Here is a 22,308-nt window from a genome sequence, read left to right on the forward strand (position 1 = left end):
TGAGGCTACTATGAACAGTAGCAGTTCAGACTACTCATACTACTTGATGTTTTCTACCTGTTCTTCAGAGGCATAGACTTCTATAATATTTAAGCAGTTTCTCTTTGTTTTTGTTTGATTCTTGGTTTATTCTGTTTTAGGCGCTCTGAATTGATCTCACACTAACATCGCAGGCTTTTTAAACAATGCACCTGGACGTTTTGCCCATATCTTTTGTATCCATAATATCATTCCTGTTTCGTCTATCCAGCCTTTATCTTGAACGTGGATAATAATGCCATGATGAATTTCATCTCTCGGTAACGTTTTTCTCTTGAAGATTAACATGGGGAGTAGTTTTGCTCCACACAACAAGCTAAAACTACACTGTAGTGAGTTTTTTCATGACCTGTTGTTTTGATCACTATTGATTTAGTGCCTTTTGAATCTACTGTTTGCAATTTGATTAAGCTCAAAGTTAAATTTCCTTCTCACTTATATGACAAATCTATGGAATTCTATAATTTTAGCTTCATAGTCAGCCAGCATTTTTTGTGCTAGAGTGGTTTTTGTACGCATGCATAACCCATGTCTTTTCATAAATCTAAAGCACCAAGACAGTGATCCGCTAAAATCTAAAATTCCATTAGCAGTTGCCCATCATTTCGCTTCAAAAATTATCATTTTCGTAGAAACAGATATTCCCATGTTTCGATGATTTGTTACCCAATTTTTCATTTGTACTTCTAATTCTGGCCATTTTTCTAGGTGCGAACGGAATGTTTTCTTGTGTTTACATAGCAGTTTTAATTGTTCCTCTTGTTTTCTCCACTCACGAACCTTTTTTCTGTTGGTGGTGGACCAAAATGTCTTTGCTGATCTGTTTCCATATTGTTTTGCATAATTTATCACATTTAATTTATAACTCACGTTATATGAAAGTCTTTTTTGTTTTACACTCATTTTTTCTAATTTTAAGATAAAAATTTTAACAACTTATAAAAAATAATTCAAATGAACCTTACAAAAGTGCATATGTTTACACACTAATGACTATTGATGCTCTAAATCGGTGATTCACCCACATGCAAGGAGATAACCTACCTTCAGTGACGTACTTACTAATTTTATTAACATGTTGCACCAGTAATTGAACTTTGCTAACAGCTTCGGTACAGTGTAAAGATTAGTATTTTAATGTTACCTTCGGATCATAAGACGCACTCCCAATTTTCTGTCGATTTTTCTATGTAAAAAGGTGTGTCTTATGATCCGAAAAATACGGTAGTTTGTCTCGATATAGAGGTGGAAGAGTTTCCTTCTCAGAAACTCAGGTTTTTCATCACAAAACAGACAAACCAGTCAGAACACATGTGCAATTTACAGACATAATACACTAACCTCATGCCATTAATTGCTTTGGCCCTAAATCCAAATCAACCAGTCAGTCAGCCAACCATATGCAATGAACTTATAATAAAGCACCAAAACATTGCAAACTGGGAGAAATTATTGATGCAAGAATTGATGTGTGTGATCACTTTTAGAGCAGACAGCTTACTGCATGTCCATCTTAGAATACAATTAATTTCTCTCTGTAAACCCATTTACTGGATGTGTACTACCCACACCATACTTGCTTTCTGGAGGTGAAATTGTGAAGTTCATGTCGGGTGGAGGGAGAACTCATGATTGTCTCTAGAAGTTAAGAGAAGAAATGAGGTTTTCAAACTTTGTTTTGCCTGGTTTCTTCAGTATGTCCTCACATGCATAATTCCATGGGCCAGATATCAAATTGGTTACCCCTGTGCTGAATCATTTCAACTGTCTCTCCATCTCCACAGAATACAGGATATCTGAGTGCAATATCCCAGATGTGGCTTTACCAGGGCCTTGTAAAGTGGGAGAATAACTTTCTTATTACTACAATTCGGTGTTCTTTTCAACATTGCAACAGGTGGCTAAGCTATGAGATTTTCAATATTTTAGCTTGGCCATGTGGCTCTTCTCTTTCCAACATCAAACACAAATATAAAGCCATTTAGCCCTAACTAACTTTTGAAGACTAGTGGTCAGCTAGTATCCATTTGTTTGTTTATTTATTTATTGCTCAAATTTCACTGCTATACAATAATGTTGGTGTAACCAAAAATTATATGCTTATGAAATAAGGGCATGCCCAGGTCATACAATATGTTAGGTTCCAGACCATCTATATAGCAAATTATTTTCTTCCTCCCTCCCATTTGTTTTATTTATTTGACTTAAATAGAGCATTTATCTATGTCTGTATATACGAATAAAAAATTTAGAATAATTTTTGCAAAGTTAGAAACATTGGATGGTAGATTTACGATCTACCATTTCACTATGACTGATAATTTAATTTCTTTTCTCTATTTCTCCATATAAAAGACATATTAGTCTAAAATATGCCTTGTCACTAAATCATCAGGGGTGCTTAAGGGTCAAAGCTATATAACTGAGAGGAGACCTCCACATAGCCTTTAAAGGAATGCGGAGAACCGACCAAGGTTTCTGACCTAATGTCCAATCCTCACTTTCTCGTGGTGCACCCTGTTGAGTATCTACCTGGATACTGAACGAACGAGGAATGGGCTGGCAATTTGGGATTTAGCCGACCAAAGGCCCCTTTTGTTTTCACCAGGGTGAACAGCGAAACGTCAGCTACTGGAACAAATCTGAAAATACACCCCAACTCAACATCACCAGAGTTAAAGATTGGTATTATCAATGTAAGAAGCCTGAATGGCAAAGAAATGGAGCAAGCTAAGGAATTAGATAAGTACCATATCGACATAATAGGGGTGACTGAAACAAAAAAGACAAAAACTGGTGAGATCTTTCTGAGCAATAAATACAAAATGTTATATTCAGGCAATGACAATCAAGGAAAAGAAGGAGTAGCCATAGTATTCAACACGAAATACGAGGCTAATCTTCTTGAATGGCAGGCAGTCTCAAGTAGAGTAATGTGGGCAAATATCAGAATGGGGAATTGGACAATAAGACTTATTTGTGCATATGATCCCACAGAAGGTTCTACTAAGGTAGAAGTGGAGGAATTTTTTGAGGCTTTAGAAAAAGCAACTGACACAATGAAAAAGGAAAAGTTGGTCCTTGTTAGGGATCTGAATAGCAGAGTAGGAAATGATTGTCAGACATACAAAAATATTTTGGGAAAATTTGGAGAAAAGAGCAAAGCTAATAATAATGGCAAATATCTGTTGAATTTCTGCTCAGGAGATGGACTTGTTATTACTAACACCGTGTTCCAACATAAAAATGTGCACAAATTCACATGGAGAGAAGAGGCTAGGAATAAGAAAAGTTTCATTGACTATGTTATTGTTGATTTGTTGATAGTAATGCTTTCTCCCTGGTGCAGGACACCAGAGTGTACAGAGGATTTGAAATTGGAAGTGATTACTATTTAGTCTTGAGCAGGATAAAATTGAATTTCATATTGAAAAGAATAACATGTAATAAAGTTTTAAAGCGAATAAAAGTTGAGCAGCTCTCAGATGTGAACTGTAGACTAAAATACACAAAGATTATTGAAGAAAAAATGAAAGAGTTTGAGAACAGGAACCAAACCTTGGAGATTCACTGGCAAGCCTTGAAGAAAACCCTGATTTATTCAGCTAGTGAGGCATGTGGTGAAGTTATCTGCAAGTATAGGAAAATTAGAACTCCATGGTGGACACGAGAAGTTAAAGAGGCAGTGAAGGAAAAGAAGAAAGCATATCAAAAGTTCCTGGCAAATAAGTCAGCTTGTGCTCTTAGAGAATACAGAGACAAATGCAAAAATGCTAAACACTGTGTAAAACTAGCTAAATAAAACTCATGGGAGGACTTTGGCAAGAATATAGAAAATAAATATCAAGAAGGCGGCAAAATATTCTGGAGGTTGTTGAAGAAACTTAGGAATGGAGGAAAGAGTGCTGTAAAAGAAGTTAGAGATGATAACAGTGACATGAAAACGGGAGAAAAAGATATCCTTGAAGTATGGAGTAATTACTTTGAAAAACTGCTAAATTAAACAAGCAGCGATGACAGCACAGTGGTAAAAAATACTGAGTCAGGAATACATATCCATACTTGAAGTAGAAAAAGCCATCAAAGGCTTGAAATGTGGAAAGGCAACAGTAGTAGATGATATTCGACCAGAAATGCTGAACTATGATAGTATGAAAGTCTTACAGTGACTGCACTGCATAGTTCAGAATGCCTGGACAGAGGGACGAATTCCCGATGATTGGAGTAGAGCTCTCATAGTACCCATTTATAAAAAGGGACATAAAACTGAATGTGAGAATTATAGAGATATTTCCCTACTGAGTGTTCCTGGTAAGATATATGCAAGTATACTTGAGAAACGGTTGAGATGAATTGTGGAAGAAAAGCTTTGTGAAGAACAAGCTGGATTCAAATCAAATAGAGGCTGTCAGGATCAGATCTTCACTTTACGACAAATAGTGGAGAAATCATGGGAATATAACAAAGATCTGTATTTAAGTTTTGTCAACTTGGAAAAGACATATGATAAGGTGCCAAGAGAGAGAGAAGCTATTCAATACGCTACAGTTATATGGTATCAGTGGGGCATTATATCAAGCAATACTTAGTTTTTATTTCAGTTGTAAGTCAGCAGTTAGAATTGAAAAAAGTAAAGGAAGATGGTTTAATGTTAAATCTGGTGTGAGACAAAGATGTACATTATCCCCTCTGTTATTCATTATCTATATGAATCACATTATGAAGGAAAGTGGTATTACACATGATATCAAAATTGGAGATGTTAATGTCTACGCTTTGCTTTATGAGGATGATGTTATATTTCTAAATAAATCCGCTACAAGTCTGCAAGATTCACTGACTAAATTGAATAACTGTTGTTATAGATATGGTATGAAGGTCAGTCAGCAATAAAAAGACAATGACAATGAAAATAGGCAGAATCATTGAAAATGTCAACTGTGTTGTGAATGGAGAACCTGTGGAACAAATAAAACATTTCAGCTACTCAGGCACGGTTTTTAGTGATGATGGTAAATTAAATATAGAAATAGACAACAGAATCAACAAAGCTCAGCTGGAACACTAAATTAGCTGTATACAAGACAGTGTTCAAACCAGTTTTAACTTATGGGTTTGAGAGCTGGGTCAGAAGTAAAACATTTGCCCAAACCGCAGATATGAGAGTCCTGAGAAAGATTAGAGGCGTGAACAGATGGCATCAATGATAATATCATATTAAAAACGAGGATTATTTGGATAGAACTTGATGTTGTCAGCATCCAGGAACGTATTAGCACAGCTAATCTCAGGTAGTATGGTCACATAAACAGAATGGGCGAGGAAAGATTAGCAAAACAAGTGTTCTCTGCCAGGTTGGCAGGAAAACGACCTAGAGGAAGACCAAGATATAGGTGGATTGATACGGTTCAAAGTGCCTTAGACGATAGAAATATAAGATCTGATAATGTTGGAGTCTTGACAAGTAACAGACTGATTTGGAGGAAAATTGTAGATAGGAAGTTAGTAGTGATGTAAATTTTTCATGTAGTACTATCATATCCTGTACATCCCTTGAGGGTACATGGCAGGAATTTGATGATGATGATTATTACTAAATCATCTCTAAATTTACACATTTTAATCTTAGTCTTTAATGTAATAGGTTTATGCATCTTCTTTTCCACTGGTGAGCAAAAATTAGTATTTTTAGGATACCATACTGTTGAGCTGGTTGGTAATATGAATGTTTGTGCAAATATCTCCCTGTATGTGTAGCGTTTCTATAAACAGAAGAAGAAGATGAACCATCAGGTAGTCATGTGGTTAGTGTATCTAGGAAAGGAAGACAGTCATTAGCTTCCTCTTCCAAACACATTGGATACATTTTTAGTGCATTTAAACCGCCAACACCCTAAAATCCACTTCACAATGAATGGGAAGTTAATGACTGTCTTCTCTTCATACATATTTCACATGGCTTCCTGATGGTTCATTGTGTCCAGAAGAAAACAACAGTCTCCTCTTCTTAGGCACTCTAATCATTCACCAGCCTGATGGATTCTTGGCTTTTTCTGTGTACAGAAAACCTACCCATACAGGCAGATACATTCACCAGCAATCCCACCATTCCCTCCCCTCCACAACAATATGGGATTATAAAAACACTATATAACAGGGCAAAATGAATCTGTTCAGATGACAATGCCGTAACCATTGAACTAAACCACATCCTTAACACTTTCTTAGCCAATGGCTACAACCCCCCCAGAAATATTAAAACCAGTTAACAACAAGAACTCTCCCCCTTCATAACAGAGATTACACTAAATCCACACCAGTCCCTATATCTGGGGTTCCTCTGAAAAGTTAACCAAAATCTTAAAAAAATATATAACCTGACTTCTTGTTACAAACCGTGTAAGAAATTGGCATCCGTTATCCGCTCCACCAAAGACCAGCCACTACCCCTAAACCTACCTGGAGCATACCAGGTCCCTTATAAGCTGTAAACTGTCCTTAAAATGTGGGAACAGACTTATGCGTTCGTCGTATATGTTGTTTATTTTTTAACGGTATATATTAGAACACAGAAAAATAAGTAATTTTTTTTTTTTTTTTTTTTTTTTTTTTTTTTTTTTTTTTTTTTTTCAGATGGAGGGTGCCAAAATCAGGACTCTAGTTTTTGTGTTGCCGATACAATTTTGTTTAACTAGTCTGTTGATTACACCATGTTGTTATAGTCTCGCATATTGTGACAAACTGTGTTTTTGTGCTCTGAAGATGCTGGTTATAACATCAGCGAAATATCAGCAATAAGTTAATAAATTAATTATTTACTTATTTTTCTGTGTTCTAATATATACCGTTAAAAAATGAACGACATGTAAACTGTCCTACTTTGGCTAAACAGGCAGGACAGCAAATGTCAGGATATCAGAACACAGAGACTACATCCAGTTTCACCAATACAGAAACTCTGGGCTTGCAGACCACGCGCTGGATACGCACCACAAAATACGCTAGAAGAAAGCCACGTTATTACACCACAGCAAATTTAAATATGAAAGATTTTTCATAGAATCAGTCTCAGCTCTAAAAATCTTTCCAAACCTCAACAAATTTGGATGCATGAGACTGTCCCAAATTTGGGAAGCTTGCATCTTGAGAACTTCAGCCCAACAGCCAAAACAACCCAATATAGCCCGCTAGGGGGCACCTTTAGGACTCTAGGAGCAACACTAGTTTTCTCTCTTCTGCCTCATTTGCTCTTTGTAGTGCCTGCATGTGCATGTCGTGGTTTTATGTTTCCATGAAGATGGCAATGTGACATTGTCGAAATATAGGAGGTATTTATTAAACTTTCTTTTAATTAATATTCCAGTATACGTTTTAAATTTCTGAAATAATTTAATAGTCGTGTGTTACCAAGGTATAAGCCTATCTACAAGATACGACAATGTAGTTACCACTGAACTCACTTACTTGTGTCACTTTCTTAGCCAATGGCTATAATCCCCATAGGATAGAAAAAATACTAAATGTTCCCAGACATTCCTTCCTTTGCCTATCACACAAGACTACAGAAAAACTGTTACCATTCCATACATTCAAGGCACATCTGAAAAGATATCTAGAGTGCTTAATAAATATCAGCTACACACTGTATTTAAACCTTATGTCAATTTGGCAACTCTCATCTGTTCACCTAAGGACAAACGCTCTTCTTTATCATATCCAGGGGTTTATGAAGTTTCCTGTTCTTGTGACCTGGCCTACTATGGACAAACAAAAAGAACTGTTGATATCCATCTTGGTGAACATAAAAAATACATTTGGTGCTATCGTTATGGCAAGTCAGGTCTAGCAGACCATGCCTTGGATACCCCTTCACACAAGATCAAATGGAAGGAAACAAAAGTGCTACACAGAAGTCGTAAGTCAGAGAGATTGTTTTGGGGGTAAACAGCAGCTTGAAAACAATTTCCAAACCTCAACAAGTATGGCTGTATAAATTTACCAAAAAATCTGGAAGACAGTCATTGTAAAATCTGATTAGTATTTGTTTCTCTCTTTTTCAAACATAGATGGCCCAATTAGGACTTTAGTTCCTTGTGTTGTCCGCTACAATTTTTTTTTAAACTAGTCTCACTGTTCACTATAGTTATTCCAGTTTCGTGACCACATGTTTATTAAATAAAACTGTTTTTAAAACTAAACAAGTACTAAAAAACAACGCCCGACAAGTTTCGTTAGCCTGAAGATGTTAGACTAACATCTTCAGGGGTAAAGAGAACTAAAAGTTTAAAGCACAAACTACTAGAAATTACGAAAATTAGTTCATTTGTTGATATTGTGAACATCTAAAAAGTTCGTTAAAAAACCAAATAACAGATCTATACAATTAATGCATGTTAGCTGGAGACAATGCTATTTGTTGTCACGTTCTGTGGTTCACGCTCACTCTGTCTGAGGTCTGAAATTGGTAAATTTTTAATAAATGATGACCAAACTTGATTTAAAATCAGACCTTGGTTTTTGTTGGATTGCATAGGAATTTTAATCATATTTGCTGCCTCTTTGAATTTTCTTGTGAAACAATTCTTATCTATATAGGACATGTTTGACCTATCCCAGAGTACATCTACACCGGTAGAGGTTGTGTGAAATTGCCCAATCCTGATTTATGTTCTCTCTTATTTTGTACGTCCTTTTGATGTTCACTCATGTGGATTTCTCCCGATCTCCCCCCCCCGGCCCACATAGTAGATGCCACAGGAACGGTGAATATTATAAACCGCTGGTTTTTTCATTGGGTGATGTGAAGGTTTTGGAGGATGAAGAGATCTTGATATTTTTTCAGGTGGCAGGAAAGTCACTTTTATGTTGTATTTGTAGAGAAGGATTATAGCCATTGGTTAGGAAGGTGTGGCTCAGGTGAGAAAGTTCAGCAGTGAGAGCAATGTCATTGGAACAGATTGCTCTAGCTCTATGGGTTAGTGTTTTTAAGATGCCATATTGTTGAGGAGGGTGATGGGGTGAGTATTTGTGTAAAGATTTGTTGATTAGCTATCAACACAGCCACTCTCAAATCTAGTCTCTGACTATGCTATGTTGATGATGTGTTTGCTATTTGGCCACATGGTCCAGACACATTGAATACATTTTTAGTGCATCTAAATAGCCACCACCCTAAAATCCACTTTACAATGGAACTAGAAGCCAATGACTGCCTGCCCTTCCTGGATACACTGATCACACGTCTTCCAGAAGGTTCCTTATCATTTTCGCTTTATAGAAAACCCACACATACAGGAAGATATTTACACAAACAATCACACCATCACCCTGCTCAACAATATGGTATCTTAAAAACACTAACCCATAGAGCTAGAGCAATCTGTTCCAATGACATTGCTCTCAGTGCTGAACTTTCTCACCTGCACCACATCTTCCTAACCAATGGCTATAATCCCCAGAAGATAGATAAAATACTAAATGCTACCCAGAAATCCCCCCCCCCCCTTATGTACCACAGAAGACTACAACAAAACTATCCACCCCCCCCCCCCCCCACCCCCCCCCCCCCCCACCCCCCCCCCCCCCCACCCCCCCCCCCCCCCACCCCCCCCCCCCCCCACCCCCCCCCCCCCCCACCCCCCCCCCCCCCCACCCCCCCCCCCCCCCACCCCCCCCCCCCCCCACCCCCCCCCCCCCCCACCCCCCCCCCCCCCCACCCCCCCCCCCCCCCACCCCCCCCCCCCCCCACCCCCCCCCCCCCCCACCCCCCCCCCCCCCCACCCCCCCCCCCCCCCACCCCCCCCCCCCCCCACCCCCCCCCCCCCCCACCCCCCCCCCCCCCCACCCCCCCCCCCCCCCACCCCCCCCCCCCCCCACCCCCCCCCCCCCCCACCCCCCCCCCCCCCCACCCCCCCCCCCCCCCACCCCCCCCCCCCCCCACCCCCCCCCCCCCCCACCCCCCCCCCCCCCCACCCCCCCCCCCCCCCACCCCCCCCCCCCCCCACCCCCCCCCCCCCCCACCCCCCCCCCCCCCCAAGACAGCCGTTGTGCCCCATCCACCCTATTCTCTGGACTTAGCCCCAGCAGACTTTTTTCTGCTCCCAAACTTAAAACCACTTTGAAAGGACATCATATCCAAACCATAGAGGAGATTCAATGCAATAAGAGAACTGCATGCCATTACAGTAAATGCATTCCATGAAGCATTCCTACAATGGATGAAACGTATTGCCAGTAGAGGGAACTACTTTGAAGGGGACAGTGCTTAAAATGTTCATCTTTATAGCAAAAGTTTGGTCTCTGTTTGAACACACCTTGTATATATAGAAAGCGTACATTTTAGAAGATAAATTTAACTAGAGCATAGGTAAGTATTGGGAGGACATCAGGCTTAAGTGCTGGAAGGACATCGTGTTGGAGGTTTAATGGAGTACTGACAGCACCAAGAAAGGTTTAAAAACAGAAAAAATAGCGAGGTCTTTAAAAAAAACATACAATCTCTATACAGCTTTTAAGCCCCACTGGAAACTTGCTACCCTTATCCGTTCTACCAAAGATCAACTTCCCCCCCTCTCTCAGTTCCTGTAGTATATAAAGTACCCTGTTCTTGCAAGCTGGCTTACTTTGGACAGACAGGTAGATCAGCCATTATCCTTTTAGATTAACACAAATCTTACTTCTGCAATCACAACTATGGTCAAAAATGGCCTTGCAGACATGTATTGGACAAAACGCACATGGTTTTATGGAAGAAAACCACCATAGTAAATTTAAGAAAGAAAGACCAGTTTTGGAATCTGTGGTACTCTCAGAAATTGACCTAATTTAAACAAATACGGATGCATAAAACTTTCCAAAATTTGGGAAATTGTAATCATCATAGGTCCCATTTTATATCCTAGGCTGCCTACAAATGCCTATAGAGGGTGCACCATCTATGTAGAACTTTAGAGTCACTCGCATGTTTCATTAAGTATTGTGTTATCTTTGTGTGTGTTATAAGTGTTATTTGTACTCCCTGAAGATGTCTAAGTGACTGAGACGAAATATTTAAAGCATTAAAATTAGTTTTTAATCTTTTCTTAGTGCTGTCCGTACTCGATTAAACCTCCAACATGATATTATTTTCTGTAAAATACTGTTGATGAGAGAGAGAAACATTGAAAGAATTATTTTAAATTGTATACATTGGTTGTATACAATTTTCTTGAAATGAATGGTGTGGAACATACATTTGAAGAACACCAATTAAAATTTGAGAAGAAAGGCATTGTATTCAGATAAATTTTCCATGTCAAGATATAAATCAGTTTGTTTTGTTATGTTCTAATTTTTCTATCTGATCGTTGTCATTGAACAATGTAGAGTATGCCATGCTTATGTTCATAAACATTGGTGAAGTGATTGACATGTGCCAGAATACAAATATTGAGTATACTGATACCAAGCCAGTAACTAAGATGATGTTTGGTAGAGAATGGTAATTCTGGGCCATTTGCCTACTGATTAAGAATTAGATGACTCATGTAAAACTGAGTTCTTTAAACCATGTGCTCTTTTACATTTTAAACTTTTACCCCCCCCCCCCCCCCCCAAAAAAAAAAAATGTAGTAGTGTTTTTAGGTATATTCTGTTAAGTGAATAGATGTATATCACAGTGCATTAATATTTAAATATGCCATGTTCAACTTAGCAAGAAAAAATGTTATAACTAATTTAGAAAATTTTTATCATCTAGATAAAAATATTTATGAAAAGATTTTAAGAATTATTTTCTGACCACAACACTATAAAGCTGAAGAACTTTTTTTATTGTTGCTATATTACACTATTCCAAATAATTATTTAAAATAGGTTTCTCTGCAGGAGTTGGAATAAATTACTTGAATTTACTGATTGACACAAATGCCATGTTCGTGGGCAGGGAGAACCATCCGTTGATATTTGTTGTAGTTCTTAGCAAATATTATCCTAAATTTAATAATTTGTTTAGGGCACTTACAGCATACATTTCGCCAGATATCATGAGCCATTATCAGAGTAAAACATAACCAGAAAAGGCTGGCAAATGGTGATTACTTTACTTAAACAGAAGAAAGAGTACATCAAAAGTTAGACCAGTGTTGAATATTTGACCTGTTTTGGACTTATAACTTTGTTTTACTTAATTTTGCTACTACAAATGATCCAGTTAGAACCAAAATTGAAATAATTCAACAGATTTTAATAGATATCCTAAATAGCAAATTTCATACCATCCAGGCAGTACATACTTTGTTTTATTTTATTTTTTTTTTTATTTTATGTTGGGGCCCATATATGAGAGGTTTGCTGGTCAACCTATAGTACGTTACTACTGTATATGGGTGGTGGACTGGGAAAGGAGAATCTGTTTACATTTGATTTAAAAGCCTATATGTTGTATTCCTTGGAAAATACATCAGAAGGAAGACTGTTCCACATTACCACAATAGCAGGGATGAAGGAGGAGGAAAATAAACTTGTTCTGTGGATTTCAAGGTGTACTGTGATAGGATGTTGGGCAGCAGCTGTACATGTTCCAATGGGCTTAGTACAGAGTGGGGGAATTATTGATGCTGTTTCAGATGAACATTTCCCATGGAAATATTTATAGAATATACAAATTGCAGAGACCAAGCATCTATGTGAAAGTGAGGGGAGCGAGTTGGCGTGAGATGGGTCATTTATCAGTCTAATTGCTCTCCTCTGTATTGAGTCAAGCATTTTGAGGGAGCTTTTGGGTGTCCCACTCCAAATGTGAGAGCAGTATTCGATATCTGGCAGATTTGTGATTTGTATAATGTTAACAGCTGTTTAGAGGTGAATAGCTTCTTGGGCAAAAGAGAAAACCTAGTTTTTTGGAAGCTGAGGATGCAGTGATTGTGATGTGTTTATGCCAGGAGAGGCTTGATGTCAGGGTAATTCCGAGAAGAGAAATCTCATCTTGTCTGTGAATTTCAGTGTTATCAAAAACAATGCTGGGGGAAAATGGTTCTTATTTATGGGAAATAAGACAGAACTGGGTTTTACTAGCATTGAAGTTGATGAGGTTATCTGAGCCCCATTGGAAGATGGCTTGGAGGTCAGAATTAAGGGCAGTGGTGGTTGATGTTCTGTGGGTTGAAGCGAGTTGTGTAGCATAGGGTTTGTCAAATGAAAGGGAGGAGTGTAATGTGCTGTCATCTGCAAAACTGTGTATTGGATTAGAGGTCAACTGAAGTAGGTCATTGATATATAGAAGAAAGAGGGTCGGCAAGAGAACTGAACCTTGTGGGATCCCAGCATTAGTTGGACGGTGAGAGGATAGGGAGCCGTCTACCATCACACTTAGTGTGCGTCCAGACAGGAAATTGGCAATCCATCTGTAGAAATCCTGAGACAGTTCAGTTTCTATGGGTGATCCAGACTCAGTCAAAGGCTTTATCAAGTGCAACTACTTGGGATTCGTCGAATTTCTCCATGGCATTTGTCTAGCGATGGGTAATGTATGCGAGTAGATCTCCTGTTGATCAGCTTCGACGGAATCTGTAATGATGGTCGCTTAATAGCTGGGTACCTTCAAGCTTAATTAGGAGTTGAGAGTTGATGGTTTTCTCCATCAGTTTAGATAGGACTGAAGTAAGTGAGATAGGGCGGTAGTTAGATGGCAGTGATTTGTCACCCTTTTTAGGAATGGTTTTTGAATATAGGCCAGTTTCCAGGCTTTGGGATATATACCAGTGGACTAAGAGAAAGAGTGCAGATGGCATAGGATAGGAGTAGTTCTGGTGCACAGACCTTGAGGACAATTGGAGGAATGTCATCAGCGCCAGGAGACTTTTTTGTGTCTAATTTAGACAACAGGTTTATGATATCTTTTTGGCAAAATGATACAGGGGCATTGTATGTTGGGCAGTTGGAATGATTGGAGGGTATTTGCCATTGTCAGTTACGTGTGCATTGGAGGCAAAGTGTGAAGCCAGGAAGTTAGCTTTTTCTATGGGTGATGTTGCAATTGAGCCATATGGGTATGATAGAGGTGGGAATAGTGTAGGGCTAAAGTTATGGCCAATTGCCTTGGCAAGAGACCAAAAGGCATGGCTGCCATTTGAACAGGCTGCAAGCTTCCTGCTTTATGCCCATTCAAATTCTGTTTTAGAAGCATTGATTACTTTCTTGCATCTGTTTCGGGCTTCAGTATAGGTATTGAAGGAGGATGGGGTTCTTGATTTGAGCAAGCTGTGGTATATGCCTGATTTTTCACTTATACAGCCTTTGCACATCTTTTGAAAAACCAGGGTTTAGTTAGGGGATGGCAGTTCTGAGTAGTGTGGGGAATGTATGTTTTCATGCTAATGAGGATTACTTTGGTGATACGTTTGGTGCATATATTTGGACTGGAAGACCGGAAACAATAGTCCAACCATGGGAATGAAGCATAGTAGTCTCGGAGACTGTCATATTTGGCACTGTTATAATGCCAAACTACTCTTGTGTGGGAGTGGTGACTGTGTATGCATTGTTGCATGGGGGAGGAGGAGATGAGCTAGGTTGTGGTCAGAATTGCCCATGGGGCTCACTACATTCACTGCATATTTGAGGTGGGGGGTCATTAGTAAGGAAGATATCTAGGGTAATTTGGGGAGTGGTTCAGGTTATCTGGTATTCTGGTCAGTTTTTGAACAATTTGTGTAAGGTCATTAGTGATGGCAAATGTTTCAACATCGCTGTTCAAATCAGGACTGTTCGAATAATGGGCAATCTCTCTCTCGCTCTCTCTCTTACTTTAGCTGATGTCTCTGTTTTTGAAGGTACTTCCATGGGTCTTACTCCACTTAGCTGACATCCATCATTCCTCCAATTCTGCTACACCTTTTAAAATTTTGAGCAGTGACAGACCAACAATATTTTATAGTTTATCTGCAATCTTACCAGACCTGCTTCTCTTTATCTTTTTTTCATTCCACATCCTTTTCACTGGAATAGAGAGTAATTCCTTATTCTACAATTTCTCTTAATCTAGCCAAGTTATTAACAATATGTTATCTGATTACATACTCATAATCTGTACAATTTATATTATTTAGCATATTTATTCTTAAAACTATTAAAAAAATTTCTGCCCTAACCATAAAAAATATGAAATCCTATATTTGTTCACTTCTTTCTTCACTAAGTTTTTAAATGTTCTCTATTAGAAATGCACCCTTTAGCTCAGTGGTGACCTGTCCTTCATCTGGAAAGACCTAGTTTTTCAAATCGTCTTGGATATGAGCAACATTGATAAAGGCTTTTCAGTTGAAAGCTGCTCTGATATAAGTGTCAAGGCTCGTCAACCCACATTACAAACTGGCTGAAGAACACTTACAATTAACAGGCATATTTGCCTCACATAGCCTTAGTTGCTGTTGGCTTAATTCCACCAATATTCTAGTAGAGCCTGGTTCAACTAAGAGGAACAGAATTCAGTGATCTCTGTTAGTTATTCCAAGAAATGACTAATAAACCTCAATTAAGTCTCCTATCCTCTTATTTTATTTTAGCAGATTAGAATTAATTTTATATTTTATGACTATCATGATAAAACATTTCTCCATGCATAAAGTGAATTTTCCCTTTTCTAGTTAGCTTTGAATCTCTTACTTTGATACATGACATAATTCTGGTAGACATGTATATTTAAAACCTTGTTGCTAGTCATCATTGTAAAAAACCTTGTATTAACTACAATTATCTGAATGATAGTTATTCAAGATTTTATGAATTCTAGCTAATTATATGTGACATATAAGTAGTTAGGAATAATGCCAAATTACTTTTCCTGCAACACTTTATCAATTATCCAAATGTTTATTATCTAGGACGAAATCACTGAAAAAGATCATGGGCATATGACTTTGGCTCTGATGCCATCTCTTCAACAGGTTGCAGCACTGCTACAGGATGGCGAATTGCAAACCTCAACAATTGCAAAAGTAAGTGATAGATTTTGAAAAATGTAAGATTATGAAAGCTAATTTCAGAATATTGTTCTTTGACATTGGCAGATTTATTAAACTAGAAAGGCACTTTCATTTATAAATAGCCAATATATAGATAATTTATTATGTACTATTCACATTTTTGTCCTTAATTTGTTATGCAAAATCTTTACTAATGTCAATTCTTTATGTACATTGAGATGATATTAAACAAAATTAATTTAACGACTGCTTTAAAAATTCACTTCAGATAAATACATTTGATAGAGCTGGTTGGTTTATGTTCATGAAAACCAAAATGAAAGATCTCTAGTAATGTTTGTGCTATTATGCCTTACTTAAGTATCATCATCATCATCATCATCAAATTCCTGATAGTATTATATGAAAAATTTACATCATTACTAACTTCTTATCTACCATTTTCCCCCAAATCAGTCTGTTACCTGTCAAGACTCCAACCTTATCAGATCTTATATTTCTATCTTCTAAGGCACTTTTTACTGTAACAATCCACCTATATCTTGGTCTTTTTCCTGCTAACCTGGCAGAGAACACTTGTTTTGCTAATCTTTCCTCTCCCATTCTGTTTAAATGACCATACCACCTGAGATTAGCTCTGATAATGCATTTCTGGATGCTGACAATTATTATTATTATTATTGTTCCGGGAAACTCCAAGGAGTCGACAGACTCATCGAGGGAGGCCCTAACATCATGTCAAGAACAACTATTCAACATTCACACAGTATCTATCATACCTTGCCTTGAACTCATTCACGGTCGTAGCACCCACAACAGACTCTGGAAGCTTATTCCACTCATTTACCACTCTCCAAGTAAAGAACCTAGCTCTAACACCCTTGTCAACCATGCTCTTGCCCAGCTTCCATGCATGGCCCCTAGTCCTCCCACCACCAGTCATATTTTCAAAAATATCTTCTGGATTAATCTTATAAAAACCCTTCAGTAATTTGAATGTCTCAATCATATCACCCATCCTTCGCCTATCGTCCAATTTCTGCAACCCACAAATCTTCAACCTATTCTCATAAGGTTCATTCCACAGACCTGCTATCATCTTGTTCACTCGTCTCTGGACCCTCTCCACTTCCTCCCCATCACGAAGAAACCCTGGTGCCCATAGCTGGGCACAGAAGTCCAGATGGAGTCTTATCAAGGCTCGATACAGAGGAACAACAACTTGTTCGTCTCTGCATGTTAAAGTATTTTTCAGAAGCCAAGTGATTTGGTGAGCTGTTTTAGTTACTTTTGCAATGTGTCCCCTAAACTTCAACTCCCTATCCACCAACACTCCCAAATCCCTGGCCTCATCAATCTCCTGGAGTATGATTCCACCAATGCGATATACTGCTGCTACTCTTTTCACCCCAAAGTGCATAACCTTACACTTTGCCACATTAAATTGACATCCATTTTTCCTAGCCCATTTCTCCAAACTATCCAAATCCTGTAAAATTTTGACATCTTGTGCACTCACAATTGCTCTACCCAACTTTGCATCATCAGCAAACAAGTGAACACTTCCTCTCAGATCCTTTCCAATATCATTGATGAACAAATTGAAAAGCAGTGGTCCAAGAACAGAGCCCTGTGGCACTCCACTAGTCACAAGACATCTTTTAGACTCCACTCCTGAATAAACCACTCTTTGTTAATATCTCTCCTTCAACCACCCTCTTATCCATCTCACCAACCCTATATCTATACCCATCTGCTCCAGTTTACTGATTAGGGTTCCATGTGGTATCCTATCAAAGGCCTTGGCAAGGTCCAGCAGTATCACTGTAAACCCATTACCCCTATCCAGTTCAGCCGTCACTGTGTTATAAAACGTGAGCAAGTTACTGAGGCATGATTTTCCCTTCACAAAACCATGTTGTCCCCCATACAATATCCCATTTTCATCTATCCAATCCTGTATTCTTTTCTTGACTAATTTCTCTAAGACCTTGACAATGATTCCTGATATGCTAATCGGTCGGTAATTTACAACAGCAGTCTTGGAACCACTTTTATGCAGTGGAACTATTTTTCCCTCTTTCCACCCGCTCGGGACTAACCCAGACCCGAGACTCAAATTAAACAAAATGGTCAAGGGTACTGATAATTCTTTAGCTGCTTCTCGTACAACACGAGCTGGTATACCATCCAATCCCACAGATATATTGAGGTTATGCAATAGACTACTCACCTCCACTTCATTAACCACAATTCCTGTATAATCTGCTGGTTTATTCGTTTCTGCAATGTCACCACCTGGATGATATACTTTTGCAAAGTGCTCCCTCAGTAACTCAACTATCTCAACTGATTCAGTTACCTCCCTACCATCGCCATTCTTTAAAATCAATCTGCCATGTACATTTTTCCTTTTACTTGCTACATATCTAAAAAACTGTTTAGGATTCTCTTTAGCCTGCATGGCCAATGTTCTTTCGTAATCCTTTTTTTTTGCTTTTCTTACCACACTCGTCACCCTTCTGGCCTGCGCTTTATACCGTTCATGTGCCTGCCGGTCACCTTTCTCCTTAAATTCCCTCCATAGTTGTTTCTTTTTTTGCAACTCAAGCTTAATGGTGTTATTCATCCATTTAACCCCTACTTGATTTATTATTCGGACTCTAGGTATACAGTCAGCCATTGCTTCATGCAAGCACTTCTTAACTACCTCCCATGCACTATCAACTTCTAATCCTTGCAGTTGTACATGCCATGGCACTGAACCAATCAAACTCCTAAGCTTGTCATACTTTCCAGCCCGATAATTCCACCTGTACCCTGTCTTAATTGAAAATTCTACACCTTTAGCCACCTCCCAAGTTAAGACCCTATGATCACTCTCACCTATTGGTGGCAATGTGGTCATATTTGTTACAGCCAAATCCTCAGATGTAATTACTAGGTCAAGCACTCTCTGACCCCTAGTATTTTCCATTACATGCTGTCGCAGATAGATATCCCTTAATAACCGCATAAAATCCATTTCCTTCCTCCCGTGTGTCCTCTCCTCACTCCAATCAAAGCGACCATAGTTGAAATCTCCCATAATAATCACCCTCCTTCCACCCATTTCTTCTATTTGCTTGTGCATACTGTCACCACCATCTTTTCCATCACCTGGTCTATAGCAGCACCCAATTGTATATTTAGTTCTGCTAGCCACAATCTCACACCAAATGGCCTCAAATGTGCTCTTTTCTCTATCCTGCAATTCAACTTCTATTCTCCTTGGCTGGAGCTCATCAGCTATCATCAACAATACTCCTTCCCCCATTTTATTCTCTCTGTCATTCCTGAACACACTATACCCATCACATTCAATCCCACTAGTTATATCATCTACAGTCAGCCATGTTTCACTAATACCAATAACCTGTGGTCTGGAAGTGCCAACCATGGCCAAAAACTCTTCCTTCTTGTTCCTAATACTCCTAGTATTAGTGTACATGAATTTAAGACCCCCATTAGCCCCAACCCTACCTTGATGCCTTATATTAACTATCCCACTCAGATTTGTTGTCCTTATTTGCTCAGGCATATTATATTCATTCTTACATTCAACTGCCTCCATAAGGACTGTATAATGTGAAGTTCTTTCTTAATATCCTTGTTTTTAATATGATATTGTCATTGATGCCATCTGTTCATGTCCCTAGTCTTTCTCAGGACTATCATATCTGCAGTCTCTAGTCTTTGGTCAAGTGTTTTACTTCTGATCCAGCTCTCAGATCCATAAGTTAAAACTGGCTTGAATACAGCAAATTTAGTGTTTTGGCTAATTTCTCTATTATTCCATATAAATTTATTCAGTTGACTGCCTACCATACCAGCTTTGTTGATTCTGTTGCCTACTTCGATATTTAATTTACCAAAAATCTTCACTAAAAATCGTGCCTAAGTAGCTGAAATGTTTTACTTGTTCTCCATTCACAATGCTGTTAATATTTTCAATGTTTCTACCTATTTTCATTGTATTTGTCTTTTTAATGCTTATCTTCATACCATATTTACTACAACAGTTATTCAATTTAGTCAGGATTCCTGCAGACTTGTAGAGGATTTATTTAGAAGTATAACATCATCTTCATAAAGCAATGAGCTGAGATAATTCCTCCAATTTTGATATCAGGTTTAATACCGCTTTCCTTTATAATGTGATCCATATAGATAATGAAAAGGAGACGGGTTAATGTACATACTTGTCTGACACCTGATTTAACATTAAACCACCTTCTTGTACTTCCTTCATTTCTAACTGCTGACTTACAACTCAAATAAAGACTAAGTATTGCTTGGTATAATGTCCCATTGACACCATATAACTGTAGCATTTTGAATAGCTTCTCTCTTGGCACCTTGTCATATGCCTTTTCCAGATCTAGAAAATTTAAATATAGATCTTTGTTATATTCCCATGATTTCTCAACTATCTGTCATAAAGTGAAAATCTGATCCTGACAGCCTCTGTTTTGCCTGAGTCCAGCTTGTTTTTCACCAAGCTTGTCTTCCACAATCCTTCTCAACTGCTTCTCAAGTATACTTGCATATATCTTACCAGGAACACTTAGTAATGAAATACCTCTGTAATTCTCACATTCAGTTGAGCTCTACTCCAATCATCTGGAATTTGTCCCTTTGTCCAGGCCTTCTGAACTATGCAGTGCAGCCACTGTAAGACTTTTATACTTCCATTTCTGGTCGAATATCATCTACTCCTGCTGCCCATCCACATTTTAGGCTTTTGATGGCTTTTTCTACTTGAAGTATGGATATGTATTCCTGACTGCATGCCTGCTCAGTGTTTTTTACCACTGTGCTGTCATCACTGCTTGTTTTATTTAGCAATTTTTCAAAGTAATTGCTCCATACTTCAAGGATATCTTTTTTCAACTGTTTTTATGTCACCTTTTTCATCTTTAAAGAGTGCTGTAAATTCTTTTTACAGCACTCTTTCCTTCAATTCTGAGCTTCTTCAACAACTTCCAGAATATCTTGCCACTTTCTTAATATTTGTTTTCTATGTTCTTACCATAGTCCTCCCATGACTTTTTGTTTAGCTAGTTTTACAGAGTGTTTAGCTTTCTTACATTTGTCTCTGTATTCTCTAAGAGCACAAGCTGACTTATTTGCCAGGAACTTTTGATGTGTGGTCTTCTTTTCTTTCACTACCTCTTTAACTTCCTATGTCCACCATGGAGTTCTGATTTTTCTATCCTTACAGACAACTGCACCACATGCCTCACTAGCTGAATAAATCAGGGTTTTCTTCAAGGCTTGCCAGTGAATCTCCAAGGTTTGGTTCCTGTTCTCAAACTCTTTCATTTTTTCTTCAATAATCTTTGTGTATTTTAGTCTACAGTTCACATCTGAGAGCTGCTCAACTTTTATTTGCTTTAAAACTTTCTTACATGTTATTCTTTTCAATATGAAATTCAATTTTATCCTGCCCAAGACTAAATAGTGATCACTTCCAATTTCAAATCCTCTGTACACTCTGGTGTCCTGCACCAGGCAGAAAACATCATTATCAACAATAACAAAGTCAATGAGACTTTTCTTATTCCTTGCCTCTTCTCTCCATGTGAATTTGTGCACATTTTTATGTTGGAACATGGTGTTAGTAATAACCAGTCCATGTCCTGAGCAGAAATCCAACATATATTTGCCATTATTATTAGCTTTGCTCTTTTCTCCAAATTTTCCCAAAATATTTTTGTATGTCTGACAATCATTTCCTACGCTGCTATTTAGATCCCAAACAAGGACTAACTTTTGCTTTTTCATTGTGTCAGTTGCTTTCTCCAAAGCCTCAAAAAATTACTCCACTTCTACCTTAGTAGAACCTTCGGTGGGACTATAGGCACAAATAAGTCTCATTGTCCAGTTCCCCATTCTGATATTTGCCCACATCACTCTACTTGAGACTGCTTGCCATTCAAGAAGATTAGCCTCGTATTTAGTGTTGATTACTATGGCTACTCCTTCTTTTCCTTGATTGTCGTTGCGTGAATGTAACATTTTGTATTTATTGCTCAGAAAGATCTCACCAGTTTTTGTCTTTTTTGTTTCAGTCACCCCTATTATGTCGTTCTGGTACTTATCTAATTCCTCAGCTAGCTCTATTTCTTTGCCATTCAGGCTTCTTATGTTAATAGTAACGATCTTGAAGTCTGGTTATGTTGAGTTGGGGTATGTTTTCAGATTTGTTCCAGTAGCTGACTTTTCGCTGTTTGCCCAGATTTCCTGGCGAAAACAGACCTTGTTT

General features: G+C 38.4%; 1 protein-coding gene across 1 annotated transcript in view; it reads left to right on the forward strand.

Moving 5' to 3' along the window:
• The window catches only part of LOC150094671 (exosome complex component MTR3-like), a 177,495-nt gene that overhangs the window by 152,467 nt on the left and 2,720 nt on the right, over positions 1–22,308 (forward strand). Inside the window, exon 9 of the mRNA XM_090411435.1 lies at positions 15,900–16,013. Coding sequence (XP_090267561.1) covers positions 15,900–16,013 — 114 coding nt within the window. The remainder of the gene's footprint in view (positions 1–15,899; positions 16,014–22,308) is intronic.

This window comes from Typopeltis vanoorti, chromosome 21 (genome assembly GCF_054136105.1).
Source record: "Typopeltis vanoorti isolate ZY-2024b chromosome 21, IOZ_Tvanoo_1.0, whole genome shotgun sequence".
Classification (NCBI taxonomy): domain Eukaryota; kingdom Metazoa; phylum Arthropoda; class Arachnida; order Uropygi; family Thelyphonidae; genus Typopeltis; species Typopeltis vanoorti.